This window comes from Castor canadensis, chromosome 1 (assembly GCF_047511655.1).
Source record: "Castor canadensis chromosome 1, mCasCan1.hap1v2, whole genome shotgun sequence".
Lineage (NCBI taxonomy): Eukaryota > Metazoa > Chordata > Mammalia > Rodentia > Castoridae > Castor > Castor canadensis.
The window spans coordinates 199536667-199562109 of record NC_133386.1 but is presented as its reverse complement, the minus strand read 5'-3'; the positions used below and the strand labels follow the sequence as shown (position 1 = coordinate 199562109).

General features: G+C 47.2%; 2 protein-coding genes across 5 annotated transcripts; both read left to right on the top strand.

Annotated features, from left to right (window-relative positions):
- Positions 1-26: 26 nt before the first annotated feature.
- On the top strand, positions 27-17929 carry Ganab (glucosidase II alpha subunit). 3 transcript variants are annotated; one of them, XM_074047263.1, is made up of 25 exons: positions 27-153; positions 3941-4045; positions 4167-4275; positions 4526-4653; positions 8749-8928; positions 9385-9450; positions 10249-10318; positions 10499-10586; positions 10674-10770; positions 11246-11426; positions 11962-12115; positions 12328-12563; positions 12658-12784; positions 12916-12995; positions 13450-13593; positions 13727-13823; positions 14103-14204; positions 14373-14616; positions 15856-15920; positions 16097-16173; positions 16272-16346; positions 16508-16621; positions 16746-16858; positions 17008-17108; positions 17239-17929. In XM_074047263.1, exons 1-25 carry the CDS (start codon positions 116-118, stop codon positions 17346-17348), a joined length of 2901 nt encoding a protein of 966 aa, XP_073903364.1. In that variant the 5' UTR covers positions 27-115; the 3' UTR covers positions 17349-17929. The 3 variants fall into 3 exon arrangements, with proteins under 3 accessions (XP_073903364.1, XP_073903355.1, XP_073903358.1); XM_074047254.1 differs by lacking the exon at positions 9385-9450; XM_074047257.1 differs by lacking the exons at positions 27-153; positions 4167-4275; positions 9385-9450.
- Positions 17930-20508: 2579 nt separating this feature from the next.
- On the top strand, positions 20509-25436 carry B3gat3 (beta-1,3-glucuronyltransferase 3). Of its 2 annotated transcripts, none has more exons than XM_020155882.2 (5): positions 20509-20780; positions 22122-22260; positions 23711-24071; positions 24265-24555; positions 24947-25436. In XM_020155882.2, the coding sequence occupies exons 1-5, from the start codon at positions 20699-20701 to the stop codon at positions 25043-25045; spliced, it is 972 nt and encodes a 323-aa protein (XP_020011471.1). In that variant the 5' UTR covers positions 20509-20698; the 3' UTR covers positions 25046-25436. The 2 variants fall into 2 exon arrangements, with proteins under 2 accessions (XP_020011471.1, XP_020011470.1); XM_020155881.2 differs by having other exon boundaries at positions 20510-20780; positions 22086-22260.
- The last annotated feature ends 7 nt before the right edge of the window (positions 25437-25443 follow it).

Here is a 25443-nt window from a genome sequence, read left to right as displayed (position 1 = left end):
CGGCCGTGTTCTGACCGGACCAATCAGGAGGCCGGAAGGGGCGGGCATTCTGATATGTGGCTCAACGTGCGCATCAGAGGGGAGGTTTGGGGTCAAGGAGCAAACCCGGCACAAGATGGCGGCGGTAGCGGCAGTGGCGGCGCGTAGGAGGCGGTGAGGAGTCCGGATCCCGGGGACGCACCCGGACACCCCTAGATTCCCCAAACCCCATATTTCTCCTTTCTGTATGCCTTCTTGCCATCCTGCTACCCCTGACCTCACGGAGGCCCTTTGTTCTGGAGGCAGCCTCAAGCTCCTCCAGCGTCGCGCGTCGTTGGGGTCCTTGCCTCTGGCGCTCCTGGCTCCCGCCCAGTGGCTCAGAAAGTCCGCATCTGTGCGTTGTTTTTGGCCTTGGTCGCTCTCAGCCGACCTTCCTCCTTGGCGGCTCGCGGCAGCAAATGCCGCCTCCTTCCTGCAGGGCGCAGACCGTCGGGGGAGGTGGGGGAGGGACGACGAGAAACATCCCGGGTTCCCATAAAGCAGCCTGTTGCCCTGCGGCCCCTCAGCCAGGCTGGAAGCACCGCGACCGGCAGTTCAACTTGTACTACCCTTCTTGCTCTCCCCACGTCCCAGCTCGAGCCCCAGCCCCTGCCCTGCCGTTGTCTTCATGTGGGCTCCAGTCCTAGCTAGTTATGTTTCCACGGTTGCTAGACACGGCTGGGGCAGGATCCAGTGAGTTCACAAGTCTGCATGATGTTGCTCAAACACAACATGTAATCGAATGTTTTAGTCCGCGTTCTCGAGTTTATATACCGAAAAAAAGGTTTGAAACACATCAGCGCCACAAAGCGTGTACCAGAACCTAACGGATGTACTGGGGTGGGAGAGGCGTGTACTGGCCGCACCCCTCAAAAAAGGGTGGACCATAAACTCAGTTCTGGGAAGTCTGAAACAATAAACAGGTGTAACTTGCCATACAGATCATTCTGACTTTAGCTTGTGAACACTTCGCGTTTGGGGTGTTCAAGGGATTCCCCGAATTCCTAGCGCCTTCCAACAGGTCGTAACAGAAAGATCCTCTAGAAATCCTGTTTCTGTTGGCATTTCTCCAAACCTGTTTTATAGACTGCAAATAGGGCTCCAAAGAGTATTTAACTCACCGAACTTGTGATTACTGATGTTTTGGGCAGGTGGACATGGGGTCAGCCCAAGGTTCCTGCTGCAGCCACCACTCAGAACCTGGGCTGCATGCCTTGCTGTTGAGTTTTATTTTTATTTATTTGCGGTTCTGGGATGTGAACGCAGCCTAATTTTTGTTAGACAGTCACTCTGCCACTTGCCCTGCTAGCCCTGCTGAATTTTCTGATCACATTTATGTTGCTTGTTTTGCTGGTACTTGGTCCTCCTTGGCCTATTAAACCAGTGCCCAGTGTTTCCTTCACTTTTCTGACTGGCCTCGTGTGGAGTGCTTACCTTGCAGATTCCTCTGGCTTCAGAGCTTATTATGTTCTGATTGCCTTTCTGGTAATTTTCTTCTACTTTTACCCTTGCTGGGGAGATCAAACCCAGGGCCTGTTGCATGCAAGGCAAGCGCTCCACTGAGCTACATCTCCAGTTCTCTGGTAGTTTTACCTTTAGCTTATAAGTAGTTACTAAGGCTAATGCTAGATATGTGTATAGTTGGCCCTGTTTTTAGTTACCCTATTATAGGTTATAAAGTTTTATTACTTAGAAGAAGCCTATCTTCCTTGGCCCTGTCTCCCCCTCTCTGGCAACAGTTCTCCAAAGGGTGCTTCTATACAACTCACATAAAAAAGTCACCAGAAGAACTTGTTTAAAAGGCTCATGTTAGGGACTGGAAGAGTGGCTCAAGTGATAGAGCCCCTGCTGAAAGGCTCATGGTTAAGGGCTGGGGATGTAACTCAGTGATAGAGTGCCTAGCATGTGTGAGGTCCTGGATTCTGACCCCAGCCCCACAAAAGTAAAATAAAAATAAAGAATAAAGTGTACATGTCCAAGGTTCGGTAATCTTCATTTAATAATCACTGCCAGGGTTGGAGGCATGGCTCAAGGAGTAGAAGAGCATCTGCCTTAAAAGCTTGAAGCTGAGTTCAAACCCCAGTATCACCAAAAAACAAGCATTGCAAGATGTTTCTTGACACTAAAATCTGAGAATCACTGTTTAGGGTTTACTCAGCAGATGAATATAACCTTCAAACCAGCTGCTTTTTTTTTTTTTTTTTGGTTTTGGCCTTAAATTATGGTTCTCCTGCCTCAGTCTCCTGAGTGGTGGGATTATAGTTGTATGCCATCCTGCCTGGTGAAATTTAACTTATTTAAGTAAACCTATTAATCCTTTGTCTTTCATTTAACAGTACCTTGGTAGAGTGACAGTTTGTGGTAACTTGGGTGAGGCTTCTCCATGACGCAGACCCAGTCTGCCCAGCTAGGGATTAGTGTGTTGTTAAATACCTAGGTCCAAGAGTGAGGAAGAACTGAGTTTAATCCCAGTTTTACCCTTTACTAGCTGTTCAATCTTGAATGAATTATTGAGCCTTGTATATCTCAATTTTCCCATGTGTGAAAAAATCATCACCCACATTGTTCAAGAAAATGGTGGCTGGTGGAGTGGCTCAGGTGATAGAGCACCTACCTAGCAAGTGTGAGGCCCTGAGTTCAAACCCAAGTACCACAAAACAAACAAGATAACACTAAAAGAAAGGAAAAGAGGAGCTGGGTTTGGTGGTGTATGTCAGTAATATCAGCAGTCAGGAGGCTGAGGCAGAAGGATTGTGAGTTAAAAGCAGTCTGAATCCTGGCTACCTATTTGAGTTTGTTTTTGGCGGTACTTGGGTTTGAAATCGGCTTCACGCTTGCTAGGCATGTGCTCCACAACTTGAGCCACTCTAGTCCTTGAATTATTTAGAGAGCCTTTATTTTATTTATTTTTTTTTTTTGGAGGTGGGTTTCTCACTGTGCTACCCAAGTTAGTCTAGAATTCCTGGGCTCAAGGATTCCTCCTGCCTCAGCTTCTCAAGTAGCTGTGGACTACAGGTGCACATCATATTGTTTAGGAAGCTTTTAAAAAACTGATGCCCAGGTTCCATTTCAGTCTTAGCAGGGTGCCAGTAGCCCATGCCTTTGGAGGCTGAGATCAGGAGGATCTCTGTTCAAGGCCAACTTAGGAAATAGTTTGTGAGGCCCCCATCTCCAAAATAACCAGAGCAAAATGGACTGCAGGTTTGGCTCAAGTGATAGGGCGCCTGCTTTGCAAGTGCGAAGCCCTGAGTTCAAACCCCAGTTTCACCAAATAAATGAATCAATCAATAAATCAATCAGTCAAGTCTATGAGGGTGAGACCAGAGCATTGATACTTTTTAAAACTGCAGGCATAGTTGAAAGCTAGGGATACAAAGCAGTTAGCCAGGTCTCTGGGGTGCCTTAGGGCTCCGTACAGTTTAAGCTTTGTTATTTTCAGCCTTAGGTCATAATAGTGGTGATTTGTTTTGAAGATAGAGAAGTGAGTGGACATCAGAAGAACAGATTCTTAATGTGCTAGGGAAGTTCGGACGCTACAGATTGTGACTAGCAGCCTAGCTGAGGGTACATCTTTAACTTTTTAACTCTAGCTCCAACTGGTGGTTTCTCTGATACACATACATGGTACCACCAATTCCTCTGGGACTGGCTGTTAGGTTTTATTTCCCTCTGCGAAGCTGATGTAACCACAGTCAATACCGGAGCCTCTAAAGGCCAAAGATGCTTTGTCCACTTCCTCTATCTTGAAGGGAAGATGTGAGTGGGCCATTTCCTCAGGACTGACTTTCTATCCCACGCTGCCGTCTTTCCTATTATGACTCCATCTTTATTCCCCCTTTACTGATCTAGGGCTATGTCAGGAAGGTCAGGCTCTTCCTGACTGTGATGTTGATTGTTCCCTCTTTGTCCTTTTGCTCTATAGGTCTTGGGCAGGTTTGGTACTGGCATATTTAGGGGTCTGCGTGGGAATTACCCTTGCTGTGGATAGAAGCAACTTTAAGACCTGTGAAGAGAGTTCCTTCTGCAAGTATGTTATTTGTGGGGGCTATCTGTGACAAATGTTAGCTTAAGGACACGGCAGGTGATAGAGGCACCTAGGGATATTGGGGTGCCCTCCCATCTTATTTCCCAACCATTGGACTTGGCAGGAGGCAACGAAACATACGGCCAGGCCTCTCTCCATACCGTGCCTTGCTCGACTCTGTGCAGCTTGGTCCTGATGCCCTCACAGTCCATCTGATCCACGAGGTCACCAAGGTCAGGCAAGATAAGGAAGAGTGGTGAGGGTAGGAAAATGACTAAGAGGTAACTTGGGAAGGGGGAATTTACAGCCAACATCTTGTGCCAGCCTAATTTTGGGACTTTAACTTTATGAAGAAATCTAATCTGAGGTCCTTTAGGCAAAAGGCTTAAAGGAAGAGACCCTTCAGAAGGGAATGGAGGGTTCAGAGGGCTTTGCATGGTATAGTTCTCTTGTTTCTCCAGACCCAAACTTTTGTCCCCACAGGTGTTGTTGGTGCTGGAGCTTCAGGGGCTTCAAAAGAACATGACTCGGATCAGGATTGATGAACTGGAGCCCCGGCGGCCTCGATACCGTGTGCCAGATGTTTTGGTGGCTGATCCCCCCACAGCTAGGTAAATTTTTCCTGAGAAACGTATTTGTCTTCATGGCCCTATCCCCTTTCTGATGAATCTTTTTTGGGTAGCTGACTTTCCCACATCAGAGTAATACCTGATGAGCATTTTACCATCTTCCTCAGCCTTTCCACATCTGTTCCTCTGTTTTACTTACTTTCTTTCACTCTTTATCTTCATTTATTCAGCAAATAGGCATTGCTTTCTTTTTGGTGCCTGGCCTGACCTAGGTGCTAGTGTTAAAAGACGTAAACAAAGTTCAGTTCTTACCTCTAGAATATACTATTTGCCTGCCTTCATTTTCTCTGCCCTCCTACCATTTTCTTTTCTTCCTTTTTCCTCAGTTATTCAGAATAGGATATCTCAAATTCCTGTGTTTTTTTTTTTTTTTTTTTTTTTTTTTTGGTGGTACTGGGGTTTGAAGTTAGAGCCTCATGCTTGTTAGGCAGTTTTTGTACCACTTGAGCCACTCCACCAGCCCATCTTTTTTTTTTGTTTTTGAGACAGGGTTTTGCTGTATAGCTCAGGCTGGTCTCTTAACTCTGGATCCTCCTGCTTTAGCTTTCCGAGTGCTGGGATTACTGGTGTATTCCACCACACTCAGCTTAAGTACTTAATTTAGAAAATAATACCATAAACCTGCTATCACCCAGCTGTATGCTCCTCATCATTCTGTACTACTAAGTCCCTCAGAGGTGATTGTTATTTTGAATTTCTTTTTTCAGTACTTGGAGTTGAACACAGGGCCTTGCACTTGCTAGGCAGGCATGCTATCACTTGAGCCACAGCCCCACCACTCCTTCACTTTTTTTTTTTCCCTGTGGTACTGAGGTTTGAACTCTGGGGCCTCACACTTGCTAGGCAGTACTCTTACCACTTGACCCATTCTGCCAGCTGTTTTTTATGTTGAATGTTTTCAAGATAGGGTCTCACAAACTGTTTGCCTGAGGCTGGCTTTGAACTGTTATCCCCCTCATTTCTGCTGCTTGAGTAGCTAGGGTTACAAGTGTGAGCCACCAGTGCTTGGCTGATTTTTTTGTCTTAATGGCTGTATCATATGTATATGTATATATTTTCATAGATGCATATATACTCATAGTGCCCAAAATAGTAAATTGTGTGGGTTTTGTTGTTGTTGGTTTGTTTGTTTGTTTTGGTGGGAGTGGGGTTTCAACTTGGGGCTTTGTGCTTGCAAAGCAGGTGCTCTACCACTTGAGCCACACCTCTAGTCTGGTTTTTGCTCTGGTTGTTTTGGAGATGGGTTCTCACAAACTGTTTGCCTGGGCTGGCCTCAACCATGATCCTCCTGATCTCAGCCTCCCAAGGAGCTAGGATTACAAATGTGAGCCATTGGCACATAGCTGTAGTTTTGCTTTTGAGCTTTATAGAGAAAGTATTTTAGTGAATGTGATCTGAGATTTCCTTTTTTTCACGTAACTTTATTCTGTTGCATATAGTTCTAGTTCATTTATTTTCACTGTTGTGTAATGTACTATAAGGTATGAATTCTTTCCAACTTATTTATCCATTTCTGTGTTGATAGGCATTTGGGCTACTTCCGTTGTTTTAATGTCCCAAGTGTCAGTATGAACCAAAGTGTGTGCGGGAGTTTCTCTTTTGTGTATAGCCAGGAGAGGAACTGCAGAATTGCAGAATATAGAGATAATCAACTTCCAAAGATAAATTATACCAATAATTCATAAGATACCTCATTGATCCACATCCCCTCCAATACTTGGTAGTTTTGTTTTTAATTTTTGTCAGTAGAGTAGGTGTACAACTATATCACATGTTAGTCTTGTCTTGTCTTTCTCAGTTTATTAATGAAATTGAACATCTCCTCATAAGTTTGTCATTCTGGTTTACTATTCTGTGAGATGGTAGTTTATAACTTATGCTCATTAATCTTTATTGTTTGTGCTTATTGATTTATAGAATTTATTAATCTTAATACCAAGTCTTTATCATTTATGTGTTGTAGCTGTCTTTTCTCAGGTTATATCTTACTATTTTACATTCCTAATGGTGTCTGTAAGACAAATACTTGGGGTTGGGAATGTAGTTCACTGGTAGAGTGATTGGCTAGTCTGCAGAAAGCCCTGGGGTTCAATTCTCAGGGCCACAAATAAGCAAACAAAAAAATCTGGGCTGGGGGAATGTGGTAGTATACTTGCTTAGTATGCACAATCACTACACATACACAGAAACACTTCCTATTTTAGAATAGTTTTACATTCATAGAAGAGTTGGAAGAACGTTATGAGTGCCCATATACCCTGCACTTGATTTCCGCTATCGTTAACATTACTGTGGTTTGTTTGTTATACCTAATGAATTGGTAGTACTACACCATTATTAACCAAAGTCCTTATTTTATTGAGGCTCTTTTAATTTTTACCTAATGTCCTTTTTCTATTCTAGGATCCCATCTAGGATATCATATGACATTTAATTGTCATGTCTTCTTAGACTCCTTTAGACTGAGAAAGCTTCTCAGGCTTCCCTTGTTTTTGATGATCCTAACAGTGTCTTTTGATAAGTAGAAGTACCTAACGCTGCCAGGCGCCATGACTCATGCCTGTTATCCTAGTTCTCAGGAGGCAGAGATCAGGAGGATAATGGTTCAAAACCAGCCTAGGCAAATAGTTTGCGAGACTCTATCTTGACAAAAACCCTTTACAAAGGGGTAGGCCCTGATTTCAAACCCCAGTACTGCAAAAAAAAAAAAAAAAAATCAAAAAACAAAAACCTAATTCTAATGTTGTCACAGGTGTCAGTCTTCTACCTTCTGGTTTTAGCATTGTCCTGCTTTGTGTTTAATTCCTCTCTGTGTTTAATCCCTCTGTCAGGCATGATGCCGCATTCTGATAATCTCATATATTTGAGATTTTCCCAGGAAAATTGTTCTTGAGACCCTCTCTCAAAAATACTCAATAGAAATAAGGGCTGGTGGAGTTGGCTCAAGTGATAGAGGCCCTGAATCCAAATCCCAGTGCCACCAAAAAAAAAGACAATGAAAAAGTTAAGAGGCTAGCTAGGAGCCAGTTACCGGTGGCTAACAACTGTAATCCCAGGTGCTCAGGAGGCAGATACTAGGAGGACTGAGGCTTGAAACCAGTCCCTGCAAATAGTTCTTGAGACCTTATCTCAAAAAATATCCAGAAATGACTCAAACATTGTATGCACATACAAATAAAAGAGAAAAAAAAAAAAAAAAAAGGGCTGGTGGAGTGCCTCAGGTATAGAATGCCTGCCTAACAGTTAGCATGAGGCCCTGAGTTCAAACCTCAGTACTGCCAAAACAAAAACAAAAAAACAAGAGGCTAACTGGACTACTTAGTGGAATATTGCCTCAAAGGAAGACAATAATACCTGTCTATCTCAAAGTCAGAAAAATATTTATGTTTTATTATAAAGCTTTTACTTATAAATTTGAAGCTTTCATCTTTCCATAGTTGATATTTGTATCAGATATGAGGTAACAATATGACTTTTTTTTTTTTCTTCTATAGAAAGAAAAAAAGGAGTGACAGATCACTCCTTTCCTCAGTGATCTGTCATGCTACCTTTGTTAGATTTCAAAGTTCTAAGAATGCTTAAGTTTGTTTCTGGGCTCTTTATTTGGTTCTTTGTCTATCCCTGCACTATTATCCCTTTGCCTGTAGCTCTTTTTTTTTCTCCCACTTGGGGCACTCCACCAACCCTTATTTTATATTGGGTATTTTTGAGATAGGGTGTCTCTAAGTGTTTGCCCAGGCTGGCCTTGAACTGAGATCTGTAGCTAGGGTTACAGGCGTGATCCATGGATGCCTGGCCTGCTGTAGCTCTTAACAGGTCCCCCCTTCTTCTGAAGTATTCGGACTAGTCTTTTTTTGGTGGGACTGGGATTTGAGCTCTTGGCTTCACTCTTGCAAAGCAGGTGTTGACTACTTGAGCCACACCTCCAGTTCATTTAGCTCTGGTTGTTTCTCAAACTACTTGCCTGATTGGCTTCAAACCAGGTAGCTAGGATTGCAGATATGAGCCACTGGCGCCTGGCTGGGTCTACTCTTGACCCTTTGCCCTTCTTTATAGCCTTTTTGATCTCTTTCCTAGACTTTCTATCTCTGGCCGTGATGACAACAGTGTGGAGCTAACAGTGGCTGAGGGACCCTACAAAATCATCCTGACAGCTCGCCCATTCCGCCTTGACCTCTTAGAGGATCGCAGCCTTCTGCTGAGTGTTAATGCCCGAGGACTCATGGAATTTGAGCACCAGAGGGCTCCCAGGGTCCCGTGAGTACAGGAATTGGGGGACTGCAGGGGATCTGTGTAAGAGTCTGTGGATGTTCTGGGATTTGGCACCTGGTTCTTGGGAGGAGACTGGGAGGTAGGACAGTCAGGCAGGGGCTGAAGACTGGGAGAAGCTGTCTGTCAGGGAGGGTAGGAACCAGATCTGGGGTTGCAGTTTTCTTTATTTCCTGTTCAGACCAGGAAGCCATCACTTTTGTCCTTGAGCTGTACCCTGGCACCTCTCTGGGAGGCTTGCCTGGGTCTGCCTCTCCCTCTTCCCCTTCTTGCATCATCACATTCCCCCAAATTTATTTCCTTCCTATTTATTTATTTATTTTATTGTTTCTTTTTTCCCCCATCTCTGGAAGTTTGTCAACTGAAACTCACTTTTATGTTTCTGTTTTTGTGTTGGTTTTGTGCCTCCTTTTCCCCTTCCCTACTCATCTCCTCCTGCCCCAGTTTCTCGGATAAAGTTAGTCTCACGCTCGGTAGCATATGGGATAAGATCAAGAACCTTTTCTCTAGGTAAATCAATGGCCACTGGTACTGTATCTGTTCCTCTGCCCTTAACCTATCCTTCACTTTGGCCCTCTGGGAAAGGCACCTCAGACCTTTCCATACCTTACGCTTTACCCTCTACCCTTTCCCCACTATGTGGTATTTAGTTCCCTATGCCCCTGGCTTGGAGCCCCTGGGTGAAGAAAAAGTACTGGAACTCTTTAAGGAATGTAGGGAGCTTATTGTTTTGTCAAGGGTTAGATGGACACTGATTATTTCTGGGGTTCCTAGCTCTTGGCTTGGATACAGTTGAGGTCCTTGACAGAGCTACTTGCCATCTGCCCTTGAAAGCATTCTTTGGCAGAACCTCTTAAAATCCCTGTGTATATCTGGAGAGGGTTGCTGTGGTTTGACCCACTTACCTTTGCAAAATCCTGTGTCAGACCAGTTGGCTGAGGCACAGTTAGGGCAACTGGGGTTACAGTCTTGGGATGAAGCAGAGCTGGGACTGGCATTCAGAACCCAAGCCCCTGAACCACCCTGCTTGTCTCTTCTGGATGCTGGCAGAGGCTGATGTTTTGTGCCTATGTGTAGAAGGCACTTCCTGGTGGTATTTACTCCTCATTTCCCTTTCTCAGTTCTTTTCCCATCCTTTGAAAACTTAACTGTTCCCTGGGGTCCCTCTCCAAGCTTTAACATTCAGTCCCTTCCTCCAATGCTTTCGTTCCTTTGGACCCTTGGCTCTCTATTCCCTCACCCCTCCTTCCACTAGCCCCTCGTCCCTGTCCCCTCTGGATTGGAGCAGACAGCTCTCCTACCTTCCAGGCAAGGATCAAAAGACCCAGCTGAGGGCGATGGGGCCCAGCCTGAGGAAACGCCTGGGGATGGTGACAAGGCAAGTTGGAGAGGGGGTTGATGTGGTGGTGGTTAGAGATTAGGATTGGTGGGAGGCTGGAGGGGAAAGGCCCACAAGAAATTTGAGCTTTAGTCTTACCATCAGGGATGGGATTTAGAAGATGAGAGGGAGAAGAGAACTGGTGTATGATTTGGTAGTGATCTGCTTTCCTCCTTACAGCCAGAGGAGACCCAGGGAAAAGGAGAGAAAGATGAGCCAGGAGCCTGGGAGGAGACATTTAAAACTCACTCTGACAGCAAGCCATATGGTGAGGAACTGGGAGAGTCCTGGATAGGGGCATGTAGAGTCCTTACCAAGCAGTCACTCTGGAGCTCGGCCTTTGGTTTTTTTTTAGGCCCCACATCTGTGGGTTTGGACTTCTCTCTGCCAGGCATGGAGCATGTGTATGGGATTCCTGAACATGCAGACAACCTGAGGCTGAAGGTCACTGAGTGAGTCCCATTAGTGACATCAGAATGGGGAGGGAGAGGGAAGAGCAGAAGTAAGTCAGAGCTTTGGAACAGATGTGCATGCAGTTAGATATTCCAGACAAACATTGGTCACTTTCTGTATTTTGATCACTTTTGGTTGTTAGAAAGTTCTTTTTTGGGGGGTGGTTTGAACTCAGGGCTTCGTGCTTGCAAAGCAGTTGCTTTACCATTTGTGCCATACCTTCAGTCTGCTCTGGTTATTTGGGATATGGGGTCTCTGGAACTATTTGTCTGGGCTGGTCTTGAACCTTGATCCTTCTGATCTCAGCCTCTCAAGTAGCTGGGATTACAGCCATGAACCACTGGCCTCTGGTCAGAAAGTTCTTTGAGAAAGGACAGAGGAGTCAGTTCTTATCAGTCACCTGTGTCTGTTGGGGTTTCCATGTGCTGCAACCTGGAGCCAGTCATTAGCCTAGGTCTGTCTATCTGCCACCAGAGGTGGGGAGCCGTATCGCCTGTACAACTTGGATGTGTTCCAGTATGAGCTGGACAACCCCATGGCTTTGTATGGTTCTGTGCCTATGCTCCTGGCACACAACTCTCATCGAGACTTGGGCATCTTCTGGCTCAATGCTGCTGAGACCTGGGTTGATATATCCTCCAACACTGCAGGGAAGGTGAGAGCACAGGCATGGGGAGTGAGGAGGGTATGAGTCTGGTAGGTCTTAAGACAGACGAGGATGCTGAGAGCATGAGTGTTGAAGAGGCTGATGGCGTAGCCTGTTTGGGAATTGGTCCTGGGCCTTGTAGAAAACTTTTGAGTTCCCCAGTCACTGCCAGATGATGCACACTCCTATTACCCTTTGTGACCTGAGAGAATGAGCATCATCTAGGTGCTGGGGATATATACTTACTGAGTTTGAAAAGATCTCCCTTCTCAGGGAGGAAGACAGATGTCAACAAGTTACAAGGCAAGATGAGTTCAGGGGTGGTAAGTGCTAACACTGCAACAGTAATGGGATGGGGTTGGGGACAGTGCTGCTTTAGATAGTGTGGTCCATGAAAGCCTCCCTGAGGAAGTGGCATTTAATCTGAGATCAAAGTGAAGCATTAGGAATCAGCTTGTGAAGATCTTTAGGAAAATATTGCTGCTTTTGTCTGTAGTTGGAAAATGAGAGAGGGTGGATGACCTCCCCTTGGTCCCCTCTACAGACCCTGTTTGGGAAGATGCTGGACTACCTGCAGGGCTCTGGGGAGACCCCACAGACAGATGTCCGTTGGATGTCAGAGAGTGGCATCATTGATGTCTTCTTGCTGCTTGGGCCTTCAGCCTTTGATGTCTTTCGGCAGTATGCTAGTCTCACGGGTAGGTGATGTTCTTACTCTGCTAGCTGAGAACCTCATTTTTCTGCTCTTGTCTTAAGAGGATTGATCCAGTGCATTTTCAGAAGTCCTATATTCCAACCTGTACCCTTTAGCCTGCCTCAATAAGTCTCCTTCAATTTCTGGGTGTTCCTGTTGGTCCCTTGTTGGGTCTAATCCCCCATTGTGACCCCTTATCCCTTAATAAACCTGCAGGGACCCAAGCACTGCCCCCGCTCTTCTCCCTCGGCTATCACCAGAGCCGCTGGAACTATCGGGATGAAGCTGATGTGCTAGAAGTGGATCAGGGTTTTGATGATCACAACCTGCCCTGTGATGTCATCTGGCTGGATATTGAACATGCTGATGGCAAGCGGTACTTCACCTGGGACCCCAGCCGCTTTCCTCAGCCCCTCACCATGCTTGAGCATTTAGCCTCCAAGAGGCGGAAGGTAAAGGGGCTGAAGTCATGATCACTCATCTCAGGGTAAGGTTGAGACATGATAGTCTTGGAGAGCTCTGACCATTTGTGTTCCTTGCTCTCAGCTGGTGGCCATTGTGGACCCCCACATCAAGGTGGACTCTGGCTATCGAGTTCATGAAGAGCTTCGGAAACAGGGCCTGTATGTTAAAACCCGGGATGGATCTGACTATGAGGGTTGGTGTTGGCCAGGTAGGTGGGCCCAGAATTGAGGGAGAGGCAGTCGGGAGGCCAGGGAGGTATGATGGTAGCTTTTCTTTTGTTTGTTTGTTTGTTTTGTTTTTGTCTCTTGGGGGTTGACTGCCACCTTTACCCTCTCCTAGGCTCAGCTGGTTACCCTGATTTCACTAATCCTGTGATGAGGGACTGGTGGGCTAACATGTTCAGCTTTGATAATTATGAGGTAGGAAAGACTTCCTGTGGTCTCTTGTCTTTTTTTTTTTTTGCATTACTGGGTCTTGAACTCAGAGCCTTCACCTTGAGCCACTCCACCAGCCCTATTTTTGTAAAGGGTTTTTTGAGATAGGGGCTCAAGAACTATTTACCCGGACTGACTTCAAACTGCAGTCCTCCTGATCTCTGCCTCCTGAGTAGCAAGGATTATAGGCATGAGCCACTGGTGCCTGGCTGGTCTCTTTTTCACCCTGCTTTCATAGATAACCTTTCTGTTTGCCAACCCTGGCAAACAGAACCAAACCCTGGTTTGGTTGGTTGCCCGTACTGTTTCAGGCTGCCTTAGTGATCGTAGGAGGACCCTGAAAAATACATCTTTCTAGATTCCTAGGAGCTCTCAATCTGACACTGCTTGTCTTTCTCCTTTCTGTCCTTTTGTCCATATTTTCTGCTTTTATTCCCAGGGCTCAGCTCCCAATCTCTATGTCTGGAATGACATGAATGAACCATCTGTATTCAATGGTCCTGAAGTCACCATGCTCAAGGATGCCCAGCATTATGGGGGCTGGGAGCACCGGGATGTCCATAACATCTATGGCTTCTATGTGGTAAGGGACTGAGAGAGGACAGTCGGTGGAAAGAGGAAAGACAAGGCCCAGAGACTGAGGATTAGGCAAATTGTAACATGACAGATAGCTATTACTCCTCACTGTTCCCTTTTTCTTTCTTCTCCCCACCCAGCACATGGCAACTGCTGATGGGCTAATACAGCGCTCTGGTGGTGTAGAACGCCCATTTGTCCTAAGCAGGGCTTTCTTCGCTGGCTCCCAGCGCTTTGGTAAGACATGGAGAATAGAGCTGTGGCAGAGAGATCTGAAGACCAGATCAGAAGAGCCATGGCCTGTGACTGTCTCTTAGAGAGCTGTACACTGAATCCTCCCAGCTGTGCACTTTGAGGGGAGCCAGAGAGAGGGGGAGGTCTAGTTCCCATTCAGGATTTTTTGTGAACTCTGCTATCTTCCAAGGATCCTGGAAGCCCCAGAGCAGATGTGGTCACCTGTGTAAAATGCTGAGCTCTTTCATTTTGTGCACGCTCCCTTCATCTTATCTTCCTCAGGAGCCGTGTGGACAGGGGACAACAGTGCTGAGTGGGGCCATTTGAAGATCTCTATTCCTATGTGTCTCAGCTTGGGGCTGGTGGGACTTTCCTTCTGTGGGGGTAAGAGGAGGAGGAATTTTGGGGCTTGGTTGGTAGAAGGGGGGCAAAGTAGAGGCCACAGGACCTAAGCACAATCAAAGTGCCAAGAGTTGGGTGGCATGGGTGTTTGGCTTGCGCAGCATCTCTCCACCCTGTTTCCCAACCTGTACCCTCCCTTCCCTCTTCCAGCGGATGTGGGTGGCTTCTTCAAGAATCCAGAGCCAGAGCTGCTTGTTCGCTGGTACCAGATGGGTGCCTACCAGCCATTCTTCCGGGCTCATGCCCACTTGGACACTGGGCGGCGAGAGCCGTGGCTGTTAGCATCTCAGTACCAAGATATAATCCGAGATGCCTTAGGCCAGCGGTACTCCTTGCTGCCCTTCTGGTATACTCTCTTCTATCAGGCCCATCGTGAAGGGTTTCCTGTCATGAGGTAAGGCATTCAGTAGGCTCTCGCCTACAGTGGGAACTAGGTGCATCTCTGGGCCTCTTTTTTCACTCACTAGAATCTTGGAGGGAATCTGTTATCAAGATCTAGAGTGAAGGGGACAGTGTACAAGGTGACACATGTCCGTAATCCCAGCACTCAGGAGGCTGAGGAATTTGAGACTAGCCTGGGATAAATAGCTAGACCCTGCCTAGCCTCTTCCCCAACTCCACACCCCCCCCCCCAAAAAAAAAAAAAAGTGAAAGCAAGACTAAAGGAATGAATAATAGTGTTAAATGTCTGAAGAAAATTACCAATAGTGCTAAGCTCTTTCACAAAAATAAAAGAGGGTAAGCCAGATGTGGTGACTCAAGCCTATTAACCCTTGCAACTTGGGAGGTGGAGGTGGGGAGAGTTGTGGTTCATGAGACCCCCATCTTAACCAATAAAAGCTTGGTTGGTGGTGCATGCCTGTCATTCCAGCTACATGGGAATTATATATAAGAGGATCTCCATGCCATAAATGCAAAATCATATTTGAAAAATAAAGTAAAAAGGGCTGGAGGACTCACGCCTATAATCCTGGCTACTTGAGAGGCAAAGATCAGGACGATTGCAGTTCAAGGCCAGCCTGGGCAAATAGGTTCATGCGATCCTATCTCAAAAATACCCAATGCAAAAAAGGGCTGGTGGAATGCCTGCCTAGCAAGCATGAGGCCCTGAGTTCAAACTCCAGTACTGCCAAAAACAAACAGGGTAGTGGGATTCAGTGATCACAAAAAACCTTTTTGAGAAGAATGCCATTAAGATGAGGCCTGAGTGCTGAGTGAGGCAAAACCTTGAGATTTTGAGGAAGAATGCTCCAAGCAAAGGAGACTGCAAATGTGAAAATTTTAAAGTAGAAGTAAGTTTGTTGTGTTCTAGGAATAGACAAAAACAAACTAAAACAAAAAACCCAGTATGCCTTGGGTAAGGAACCAGCAGGAGTGGCCTGGAGGGCCCTACAAGGCAGGGCACTCAAGTGTGTAAGGCCACTAAAGGCTGCCGTACAAAGCAATTGCCAGGAACGAAGACAGGGAAGTGAGACAGGAAGTGAAGTGATCAGACAAGGGGGGGTTGTGTCGACTGCCTTCAAGCTCCTGGGTCTTACTGCTGTGCTGCTATTATTACCTGTTCTTGGAAGAGCATCTTTAACTCCTGCTTGAACAACTAATGTCTTCTGCTCTTACCTTGCTTCCTTCCTAGGCCCCTGTGGGTGCAGTATCCTCAGGATGTGACCACCTTCAGTATAGATGATCAGTTCATGCTTGGTGAGAAATGGGAGGAGAGTTGGGCTGAGGCTGAGAAGCTCTTGTAGAACCTGGGCCTGTAGAGGCCCAGAAAGGGAGGCGTGAACATGGCTGGTGGTGCAAGGGGCAGGTGCTTTGGTGCTCCCTTGCCTGGGAACTGACCCCCTCAGTTCTAGATTGATTCTGGTGTGTTTTAGGGGATGCACTCCTGGTTCATCCTGTATCTGATGCTGGAGCCCATGGTGTGCAGGTTTATCTGCCTGGCCAAGGAGAGGTGAGTTATGGAAAAAGGTATAGTCAAAGGAAACAAACAGGATTGTGGCCGCTATGCACTGAGTGACCCATAATCTTACCTTTTTTTGTCACCCACAGTTATGGTACGACATTCAAAGCTATCAGAAGCATCAAGGTCCCCAGACCCTGTACCTGCCTGTAACTCTAAGCAGTGTGAGTATGCCTGCCCAGTTGCCAGCTCCATCTGTCTGTAGGTTTCCAGAAGGAGAGACAGTGTATCCTTTGAGGTCCAGTACCTGTGGGCAAAGAGGAGAAAAAGCAGAAGATACTGTAGAACCTGAGGAGACTTCATGCCAGTACTGCTTTTGCCCTAGATCCCTGTGTTCCAGCGTGGAGGGACAATTGTACCTCGATGGATGCGTGTGAGGCGCTCTTCAGACTGTATGAAGGATGACCCCATCACTCTCTTTGTTGCACTCAGCCCGCAGGTGAGTGTCCAGGAAGAGAGAGTCACTTCAACCACCTGCCTACCTTCTTAGGACTCAGTCCCTTGGGAATGTACCAGATTCCTTCTTTGGCTTAGGTGCTCAAACTGCCCTACTTTCTGCTCAGGGTACAGCCCAAGGAGAGCTCTTTCTGGATGATGGGCACACATTCAACTATCAGACTGGCCATGAATTCCTGTTGCGTCGGTTCTCATTTTCTGGCAACACCCTTGTTTCTAGGTAAAGGTGCTCTTTAGATGGGGCTGGGTCTCAGGGATGCTCACAGTTCACTGTGCTCTTTTCTCATTTCCTGACCTTGCTTCGAGTGACCTCCTTCTTTCTGTTCTAACATTTTCCCCCTGATGTGTATCTGCTTTTGCTACCTCCAGCTCAGCAGACCCCAAAGGACATCTTGAGACACCAGTCTGGATTGAGCGAGTGGTGATAATAGGGACTGGAAAGCCAGCAGCTGTGGTGCTCCAGAGAAAAGGTTAGTGATTGATCTGGCTCTGTTATGGGAAAAGAAGGCAAGCAGAGGCATGGTTGGCAAGGTTGGGGGTGGTCTTGACTATAAGGATCTAGCCTGTTGCTGACTATGATGCTCTTCCCCCCTTTCCCAGGATCTCCTGAAAGCCACTTATCCTTCCAGCATGACCCTGAAACCTCTGTGTTGATTCTGAGGAAGCCTAGTGTCAATGTGGCATCTGACTGGAGTATTCACCTACGATAACCCATGGAATGTGTTCTGAGTTGTAGGGAAGGGTGTAGTGGTGGCACGAGTTAACCCTTTCTTCTGCCTTGGAGTTTGACCCTCCCCAGACTTCACCTTATCCCAAGACCCAGATTCTGTCAACATCTGGGCAGGATGACAGAGCTGTCCCTGAGCTCTGAATTCTTGTGACCTCTTGATCTCTTCTGCTCTGTGATACCAAGCCTTTCCTTTCATCCACCCAACATCTGGTTGCTCTAACTCTGGAGCATACTCACTTTCGAAGACCTGAGGACCACAAGGCTATTGCCTCTCTTCTCCCTTCCTAAGGGCCCTTATTCTTCCCTCTACCCCATCCGTTTATGCCTCTTGTGTGTTGGTGCCATTTCTTGGAAGAAGATGAGGGCAATGAATTTTAGTGTTCCTTTTCTGCTTGCTTTTCTTTTCCTACCAAACTGCCCTGCTGTCTTTTATTTGCTTTCCCTGGCTCTACTCTGACAGCCCTCCCCTTTCTCTGCCCCACTGATAACACTGGGACCACCCCTTACCTAGTAAGGGATGTGTGGATCAAAAGTGAGGTTGTTGGAGAATGTCCTCTTCCCTCTCATCCCAACATTTTCTTTTTCCACAATTCCTTTCAGAGTTGCAGTTATGACAGAGGCAGTTCTACCTCCCTTGTCCATTGGGAGAGAAACATTTCCACACCTCCTTAAAGAGGGGATGGGCATTAAACTTTTGCCCCCTTCTGTTCCCCTGGGCATTCAAGATGGAGAAATCTGTTGTGGTTTCATTGAATCACGGTCACCTGTATTTATTGCTGGGAGAAAGCTGGGGGTTGGGTGGGGGGTGGAGATGATCATGTGTACCCAGGGTTGGCCAGAAGCTCTGGGTCAGGGAGTTGGGGGAAAACTAACAGGGAATGAGGAGAATACTTATGGGAATTTTTTTACTTCCTTTGGGCCCCCAGCTGTGACAGGTTTTGATAAAAGGAGAAACAATAAAAATAAATAAGTACCAGGTGTCTGAATTCTATTTCTAGCCTGAGCCATATACCCTCAAAACCCAAGGGCCTGACATTTTCATCTGACTTCAGCATTAGCTTCATTTCAGCAGAATAAGCAAAGCCTTCCTCAGCTTGCTAGATGCCGGGAAAGCTATCAGATTTTAAAGCAGGCTTGGTTAGTAAGTGGTGATCAGAGTCTCTAGGATAGAATTAGATCAGATGGATGGGGACTTCAGTCGAACCATAAGGTCAGATGGTCTCACACTAAAAGCTATTTCTCTTTAGTTGATGGCACGTCTTAAAATCTGCCATTAATCTGAGCATGTAAGTAGATGTTGGCATGAGGCTCTAGTCCCAGTTCTGGAGACAGGAGTGGAAATTTTTGTTTCTTGAAAGTGATTTTATATATATGTATTTTGGTGGCTCTGGGGTTTGAACTTGGCTTCACACTTGCCAGGCAGGCACTCTTAATGCTTGAGCCACTCTGCCATCCTTTTTTTTTTTTAACTTTATAAGGAGCTTTTTGGCGGGGAGGCAGTACTGGGGTTTTGAACTCAAGGCACTTGGCTAGGCAGGTGTTCTACCACTTGAGCCGAAGTGGGAAGATATCTTGAGCTCAGGAGTTTTGAGGCCACCCTGGGTAATATGGTAAGACCTCTCAAAAAAATTCCAGTTGTTAGAGTAGTTAAGGTTGGGAAAAAGTTGAGCAGCAGGTACTAAATTATAGTTAACTAGAAGGAAAGTTATGTTCTATTGCATACATAGTAGTGTAAAAATAGATAACAAGGACTTTGTTTTCATAACTCGAGACCCCAGTGCAGGTGGCTTACACCTGTAATCTGAACTGTGATCCGATAGGATATTTCGAGGCCATTCTGAGGATATAATAGAGACCCCCATCTCCAAAGTAACCAAAACAAAATGAATCGGTGTGGCTCAAGTGGTAGTGTGCCTGCTTTGTGTGTGAGCACCTGCTCGGCAAACAAAGCCCTGAGTTCAATACTCAGTCCCCCAAAAAAAAGATAAAAAGGAGAAAGGTGTGTTGTCTGGTTTGAATGTTATAATGTACCTGTATTGAAACAACAAGTAGATACCCCAGAAAATCTATTGGTAACAGGAAAGTTTTTTCCCACTTTTACTGACCACAAGAGGTTGCTTTATTTACTTGTTTTATTACTGTTCATTTTCTTATTTTGGTGGCACTGGGGTTTGAACTCAGGGCCTCACGCTTGCTAGGCAGGCACTCTACCACTTGAGCCACTCCACCAGCAAGAGGTTGCTTTATAAGAAACTTTTAGAGGAAGATGCTTGTTAATGCTCACTTAGAGGATAAGCTCATGGAATCTCTCAACTCAGGAAATAGTTCAATTCCCCAGGATGTTGTGCTTTGTCTTAGCACTTTTTTTTTTTCTTTTTTTGCAGTGGTGGAGTTTGAACTCAGGTTCAACTTTATGCTTGCTAGGGAGGCGCTCTACCACTGAGCTACATCCCCAGCCCTGTGTTAGGTGTTTTTGAGATAGGGTCTGGCTTTTGTTGCCTGGGCTAGCCTCAAACAGACCCTGGTCTCTGCTTCCTCAGTAGCTATGATTACAGGCATGAGCCACTGATGCCAGGCACCTTGGCACCTTCTTACCCTCACAGTTACCTGCTAAAAAACGAGCCAGAAGAAACAGTACAGGTCCTGGGCTGGAATATCGAGGAGGGACATGGAGGGCTGGAGGTGTGAAGCGGTAAGGGTGCCTCCTTTCCAAACACAAAGCCCTGAATTAAAACCCCAGTCCCAACAACATAAAAGAAAAGTAGGAACATGAAGATTGTCTATGATGATATTTTAGTTTCTTATCTAAAATGGGGGCAGTTCCATCTATCCCCAAGAATTAGAGCGAGAATTTATGGGACATTTAAGAGGATCAGCCGTAGGCCCTAGATTTCATTCATTTGTATAAGCAAGTATTGAGCAGTTTATTGGGTGCTGTGACTGACGGATGGATGAAACTAAGCAGAAAAGTCTAGAAGCGGATGTTACAGTTCTCGTCAATTCCGTGCCCAAAGGGCAGGTGCCGAGGGGGTCCCGAGAGCTCCCCACCAAGGTTTTCGCGCGCTTAACAGGACGGATATGACGTCACAACCGTGTGTTTTCCGGAACCAGGCGGTGGGACCGGAAGTTAACTCTGGGAGCGGTGACACCGATGACCGGAAGTGGGTCCTGGCGGCGCTGTCAGCCGCGGCTCCCTGGGGCACGCAAAAAAACTCGAGGAAGGCGGGACGCAGAGCGGGACCACCGCAGGGGCGGGGCTGGCGGGCGGGGGGCGGGGGCCCTCCCTCCCCGCGGGACCCCGCCTGTTCCGACGTCCGCGGCGGCGCGGCCATGAAGCTGAAGCTGAAGAACGTGTTTCTCGCCTACTTCCTAGTGTCAATCGCGGGCCTCCTCTACGCGCTGGTGCAGCTCGGTGAGCCGGGCGGGGCGGGGCGGGGTTGCGGCGGGCTGGCCCGGGGGCGCGCCGCTGTGCCTTCCGTCCTGGCGAGCACCTCTGCGCAGACACCGTTCCTCCCGCTCGCCGCCCCGCACAGCCCTCTGCGGCCCCTCGCGCTCCCCTGTAGAACGCCCCGCGGCTTCCCGCGGCAACTCGGTTAAAGCCAGGCTCCTCAGAGCCTGCAAGGCCCCGTACGACCCTGCCGTCCGCCCCCATTTACTACCCCTTTCCTTCGTTCTGCCTTAAACACACTGGCTTCCTGACAGGTTCTCAGAACCCCCGCGCATTAGTCTCTCGAACTCTTGACCTGCTCCCTCTGCCTGCTCTGCCTAGGCCACCTATTGCTCATCCTTCAGGTTTTCCCTCAAATGTCACCTCTTCAGAGAAGCCTTCCCTGACTACCTGAGCTGAAGTAATACTTACTATCTCTGTTCCCTTTTGTTCTCTATCTCCTTCATAGCCCATATCACAATTTGTGGTAATTTTACAATTTGTTTCTTTGCTTAGTGTCTGCTTCCTCCATTAAAGTGAAAGCTCCATTAGGGCAGGGTCTGTATTTGGTTCCCTGCTGTACCCCCAGCACCTAAGGCAGTGCTTCCCTCAAGTAGTATTCAATTGTTTATCCGATGATGGAATCATTCAGTGAATGGAATGACAAGTCTGTGGTCACACAGTCAAGGGAGCAGCTTGAACCCTGCTTCTAAAGCAGGGATTTAAGGATGGTGTCACTGCATGATCCTCAGGTATTTTAGACTGCTCTATTAAAAGGATATTGACTTGTTCCTTATGAACCTAGATGGTAAAAAGTTAGGGCCAGCAGGTAGCAAGGATGGAGACAGATAATCAGTTTAATATTCAAATTAAAACTAACAGGGCTGCGGGAGTAGCTCAGTAGTAGAGCTCCTGCTTAGCATGTGCAAGGTCCTGGGTTGGATCCCGAGTATCTCACACGCACACACACGTAGCGGCCAGAATTTATTAAAACTGAAGAAAGCTGGTGGTGTAGGCCTGTAATCCCAGCACTCAGGAGGCAGAGGTAGGAGGATCAAGAATTTGAGGCTAGCCTAGGCTACATAGTAATACTCTCTCAAAGAAATAAAAATTAAAAAAATGGAAAAAAAAATGCTAATTGAAGCACTGAGAAAATGCTAAAATGAAACCGTAAGGGGAGTCCTGCTTTGACTAGGAGTTAAATGAAAAGTTTTTGGCCCATTGGGCTGCTGAACAGTTTATGGTTCTCTGCCTCCACTCCCTTTTCCTATTGATGCTTCCGGGGACCAGGCCAGCCATGTGACTGCCTCCTTCCCCTGAGGGCAGCAGCTGAGCAGCTTCGCCAGAAGGATCTGAAGATTTCCCAGCTGCAAGAGAACCTCCGACGCCCACCCCCTGCCCCTGCCCAGCCTCCTGAACCCGAGGCCCTGCCTACTATCTATGTCATTACCCCCACTTATGCCAGGTATGGGCTGTGGTGCACCCTAGAGGGCAATATCAACCTAGAAGTTGGGGTTTATGAATTTGGGGAGGCACTGGGCTACAGTGTGTTCCTTAAACTAGAGCATGCCAAGCAACACCTTAAATGAACCATGTTTTGACTCAAAAGTTTTGTGGGAAGATGGTTGTTTTTCTAGTAACATAGGTAATACTAGGAAGTTGATTACAAAATTCCTACCAAATTTTAAAATGGGATAATAAACATCCAAAGAAAAATTGATTCTCCCTAGGAATTTTTTGTTGAGAAAAAAGTTTTAAATCTTACTTAAATTAAAGAGCTGGGGAAGTAGCTCAGTGGCATGAGGCCCTGGGTTTGATTCCTAGCACTGAAAAAAAAAAAAAAAGGTGTTCTAGTTATTTGGGAGGCTGAAATCCGAAGAATCAAGATTCAAGACCAGCCCAGGCAAATAGTTTTCAAGACTCCATCTTCAAAATAACCAGAGCAAAATGTGCTGGAGATGTGGCTCAAATGGTAGAGTGCCTACTTTGCAAGTACAAAGCCCTGAGTTCAAACCCCAGTCCCACCAAAAAAAAAAAAAGTAGAACAGGACTGGACAGTTTCTAGAAATGACTTCACAAACTTTCTTTACAATATATGGTACTCTTTACCAATCAGTGTGTTAAGTGCTTGATATTTGTTTTGTTTTTAAGTTAAAGTGTAGCTTTATTACTGATTAAAAAAACAATTTGGGAATGTGGTTTTTGGATCTGAAGCCAAAAGGGACTGTTAACATGGCTCCCTGGAAACAGATGGCTGATCCAAGTAGATCCAGGCAGCTCTAGAACCCTCCTCCCACATACACACACTTGTACACACCACCAGCCCTGGGGCAGGCAGACAGATGTAAATAATGAAGAAGTCCAAAAGTAGCTGAGCCACATACACGCCCAGGGCCTTTTCTAAAATGAAATAACTTCCTCCCTGGAGAAGAATGGCCAAGGATCTCCTCTAAAATCCCTTTCCCTGGAAACCCAGCACAGAAGGAAAAGAACCTGGTCCAGTAGTGTTTTAAAAAGTCATCTTGTTGACTTTTAAAAATAATACTGTTATAAAGTATTATCATTCCCATTTCACAGCTGAGTAAACTTGAGACTCAGCCATTTCCCAAGGTGTCTTACCTGATAAATTACAAAGCTGGGATTCAAACCCACATCCATCTGATCCCAAAGCCTATACCAGTAATTTACAGTCTTTCCCCAGCCAGAGTGCTTGGGTTGAGGTGAGTGATGGACATTGATTGGAAAGGCAGGGCAGGTGAGTGTCAGCATGAAGTTGACAGTCAAGAAGGATGGAGTTTGGGTACTGGTGGGAGAGTCGATGCTAACAGTTGCCCAGGAGAATCTGTTGCTGTCCTGGCTACAGTGGGCCAAGGACACTTGGCCTGCCACTTTCCTTCCTGCGTCTCTCCCTGCAGGCTGGTACAGAAGGCAGAACTGGTACGACTATCCCAGACCCTGAGCCTGGTGCCCCGGCTGCACTGGCTGCTGGTGGAGGACGCTGAGGGCCCTACCCCTCTGGTGTCCAAGCTCCTGGCTGCCTCCCATCTCCTCTTTACACACCTGGCAGTCCTCACCCCCAAGGCCCAGCGGCTTCGGGAAGGCGAGCCAGGCTGGGTTCGGCCCCGTGGTGTAGAGCAGCGGAACAAAGCTCTGGATTGGCTCCGGGGTAGAGGGGGTGCTGTGGGAGGGGAGAAGGACCCACCACCACCAGGGACCCAGGGAGTCGTGTATTTTGCTGATGATGACAACACCTACAGCCAGGAACTCTTTGAGGAGGTGAGCCCTGGAATGGGGATGGGGAAAAAGTTCAAGTGGCACCAGCTTTTTCTATTACCTTGGTTACCAGTGTTGCTGTAGGCTTCTAGGTAAGAAGTGGGGAGCAGTGGAGTGGAGTGAGCCTAGTGGTTCTTTCTGTTGTTTCCTTTCCCCTGGGCCACCCTTCTGTTTCTTCTCTTCTGATCTCTGTTAGATGCGCTGGACCCATGGTGTCTCAGTATGGCCTGTAGGGCTGGTGGGCGGCCTGCGATTTGAAGGCCCACAGGTACAGGATGGCCGGGTTGTGGGCTTCCACACGGCATGGGAACCCAACAGGCCCTTCCCCATGGACATGGCAGGATTTGCTGTTGCCCTGCCCTTGCTGTTGGCTAAGCCCAATGCCCAGTTTGATGCTACTGCTCCCCGGGGCCACCTGGAGAGCAGTCTCCTAAGTCATCTTGTGGATCCCAAGGACCTGGAGCCAAGGGCTGCCAACTGTACTCGGGTAAGGAGATGGAGGTGGGCAAAGAAACCTGGCTCTGGGATGGACAAGTGATGGGAGAAGTGGGTTGAGATCCTTGGGAATGGATGTTTGATCCAGGAGAAACCTTCAAGATCTCTGATCAGCCTTGTTTATTCTGCCGAGGGGGTAGCTTCTTGGGAGGGAGAGTGGTTTCCTGTCACTGAATCTCACAGATTTCTGGGAACCCATTTGGTACACAGAGGGTAAGGGGACAAAGCCCCATTTTAGAGGCACTTGTCATCCCTCTACCCCTCCCCCCCCGCACTTAACACTTTGCAGCCAACACTGAATATAGAGGGGTTCAGAGAATTCATTCTACACTGAGCTAGAGGCCTGGCTATGGCTGTTCCTTAACTGAAACTCTCTGGTACAGGTACTGGTGTGGCACACACGGACGGAGAAGCCCAAGATGAAGCAGGAGGAGCAGCTCCAGCGACAGGGCCGGGGTTCAAATCCAGACATTGAGGTGTGATGGTGTTCTCATTCCAACTTCCACCTCATTTCAGACACAGACCTTGTGGGACTAGGCCCCAGGTCTGCCCAGGATGTGGTTTTCTATGTCCTGATTCCTTAGCAGAGGCAGCCCCTCTGGCCCCAGGGTGTGGCCCAGCTGCTTCTCCCTTCTCTCAGCCTGCCATGTGGCACTGCCCACAGGCTGGAGACAAGCAGCCGTTGTATTGAGCCAGGTCAGCTCTATCTGGGGTGGAGCAGGACAGATGGACTCAGGAGGGAGGGTGGCTGAGGAACTGGGTAACTTATTGGGGCTGGGCATGCACTGGAGGGTTGGAGAAGTTAGGCTGGACCCTCCCCACCTGAGCATGCGGACCCCCTCCTACCTCCAGAATAAAGACTCTCAATCTGGAGGGGCCT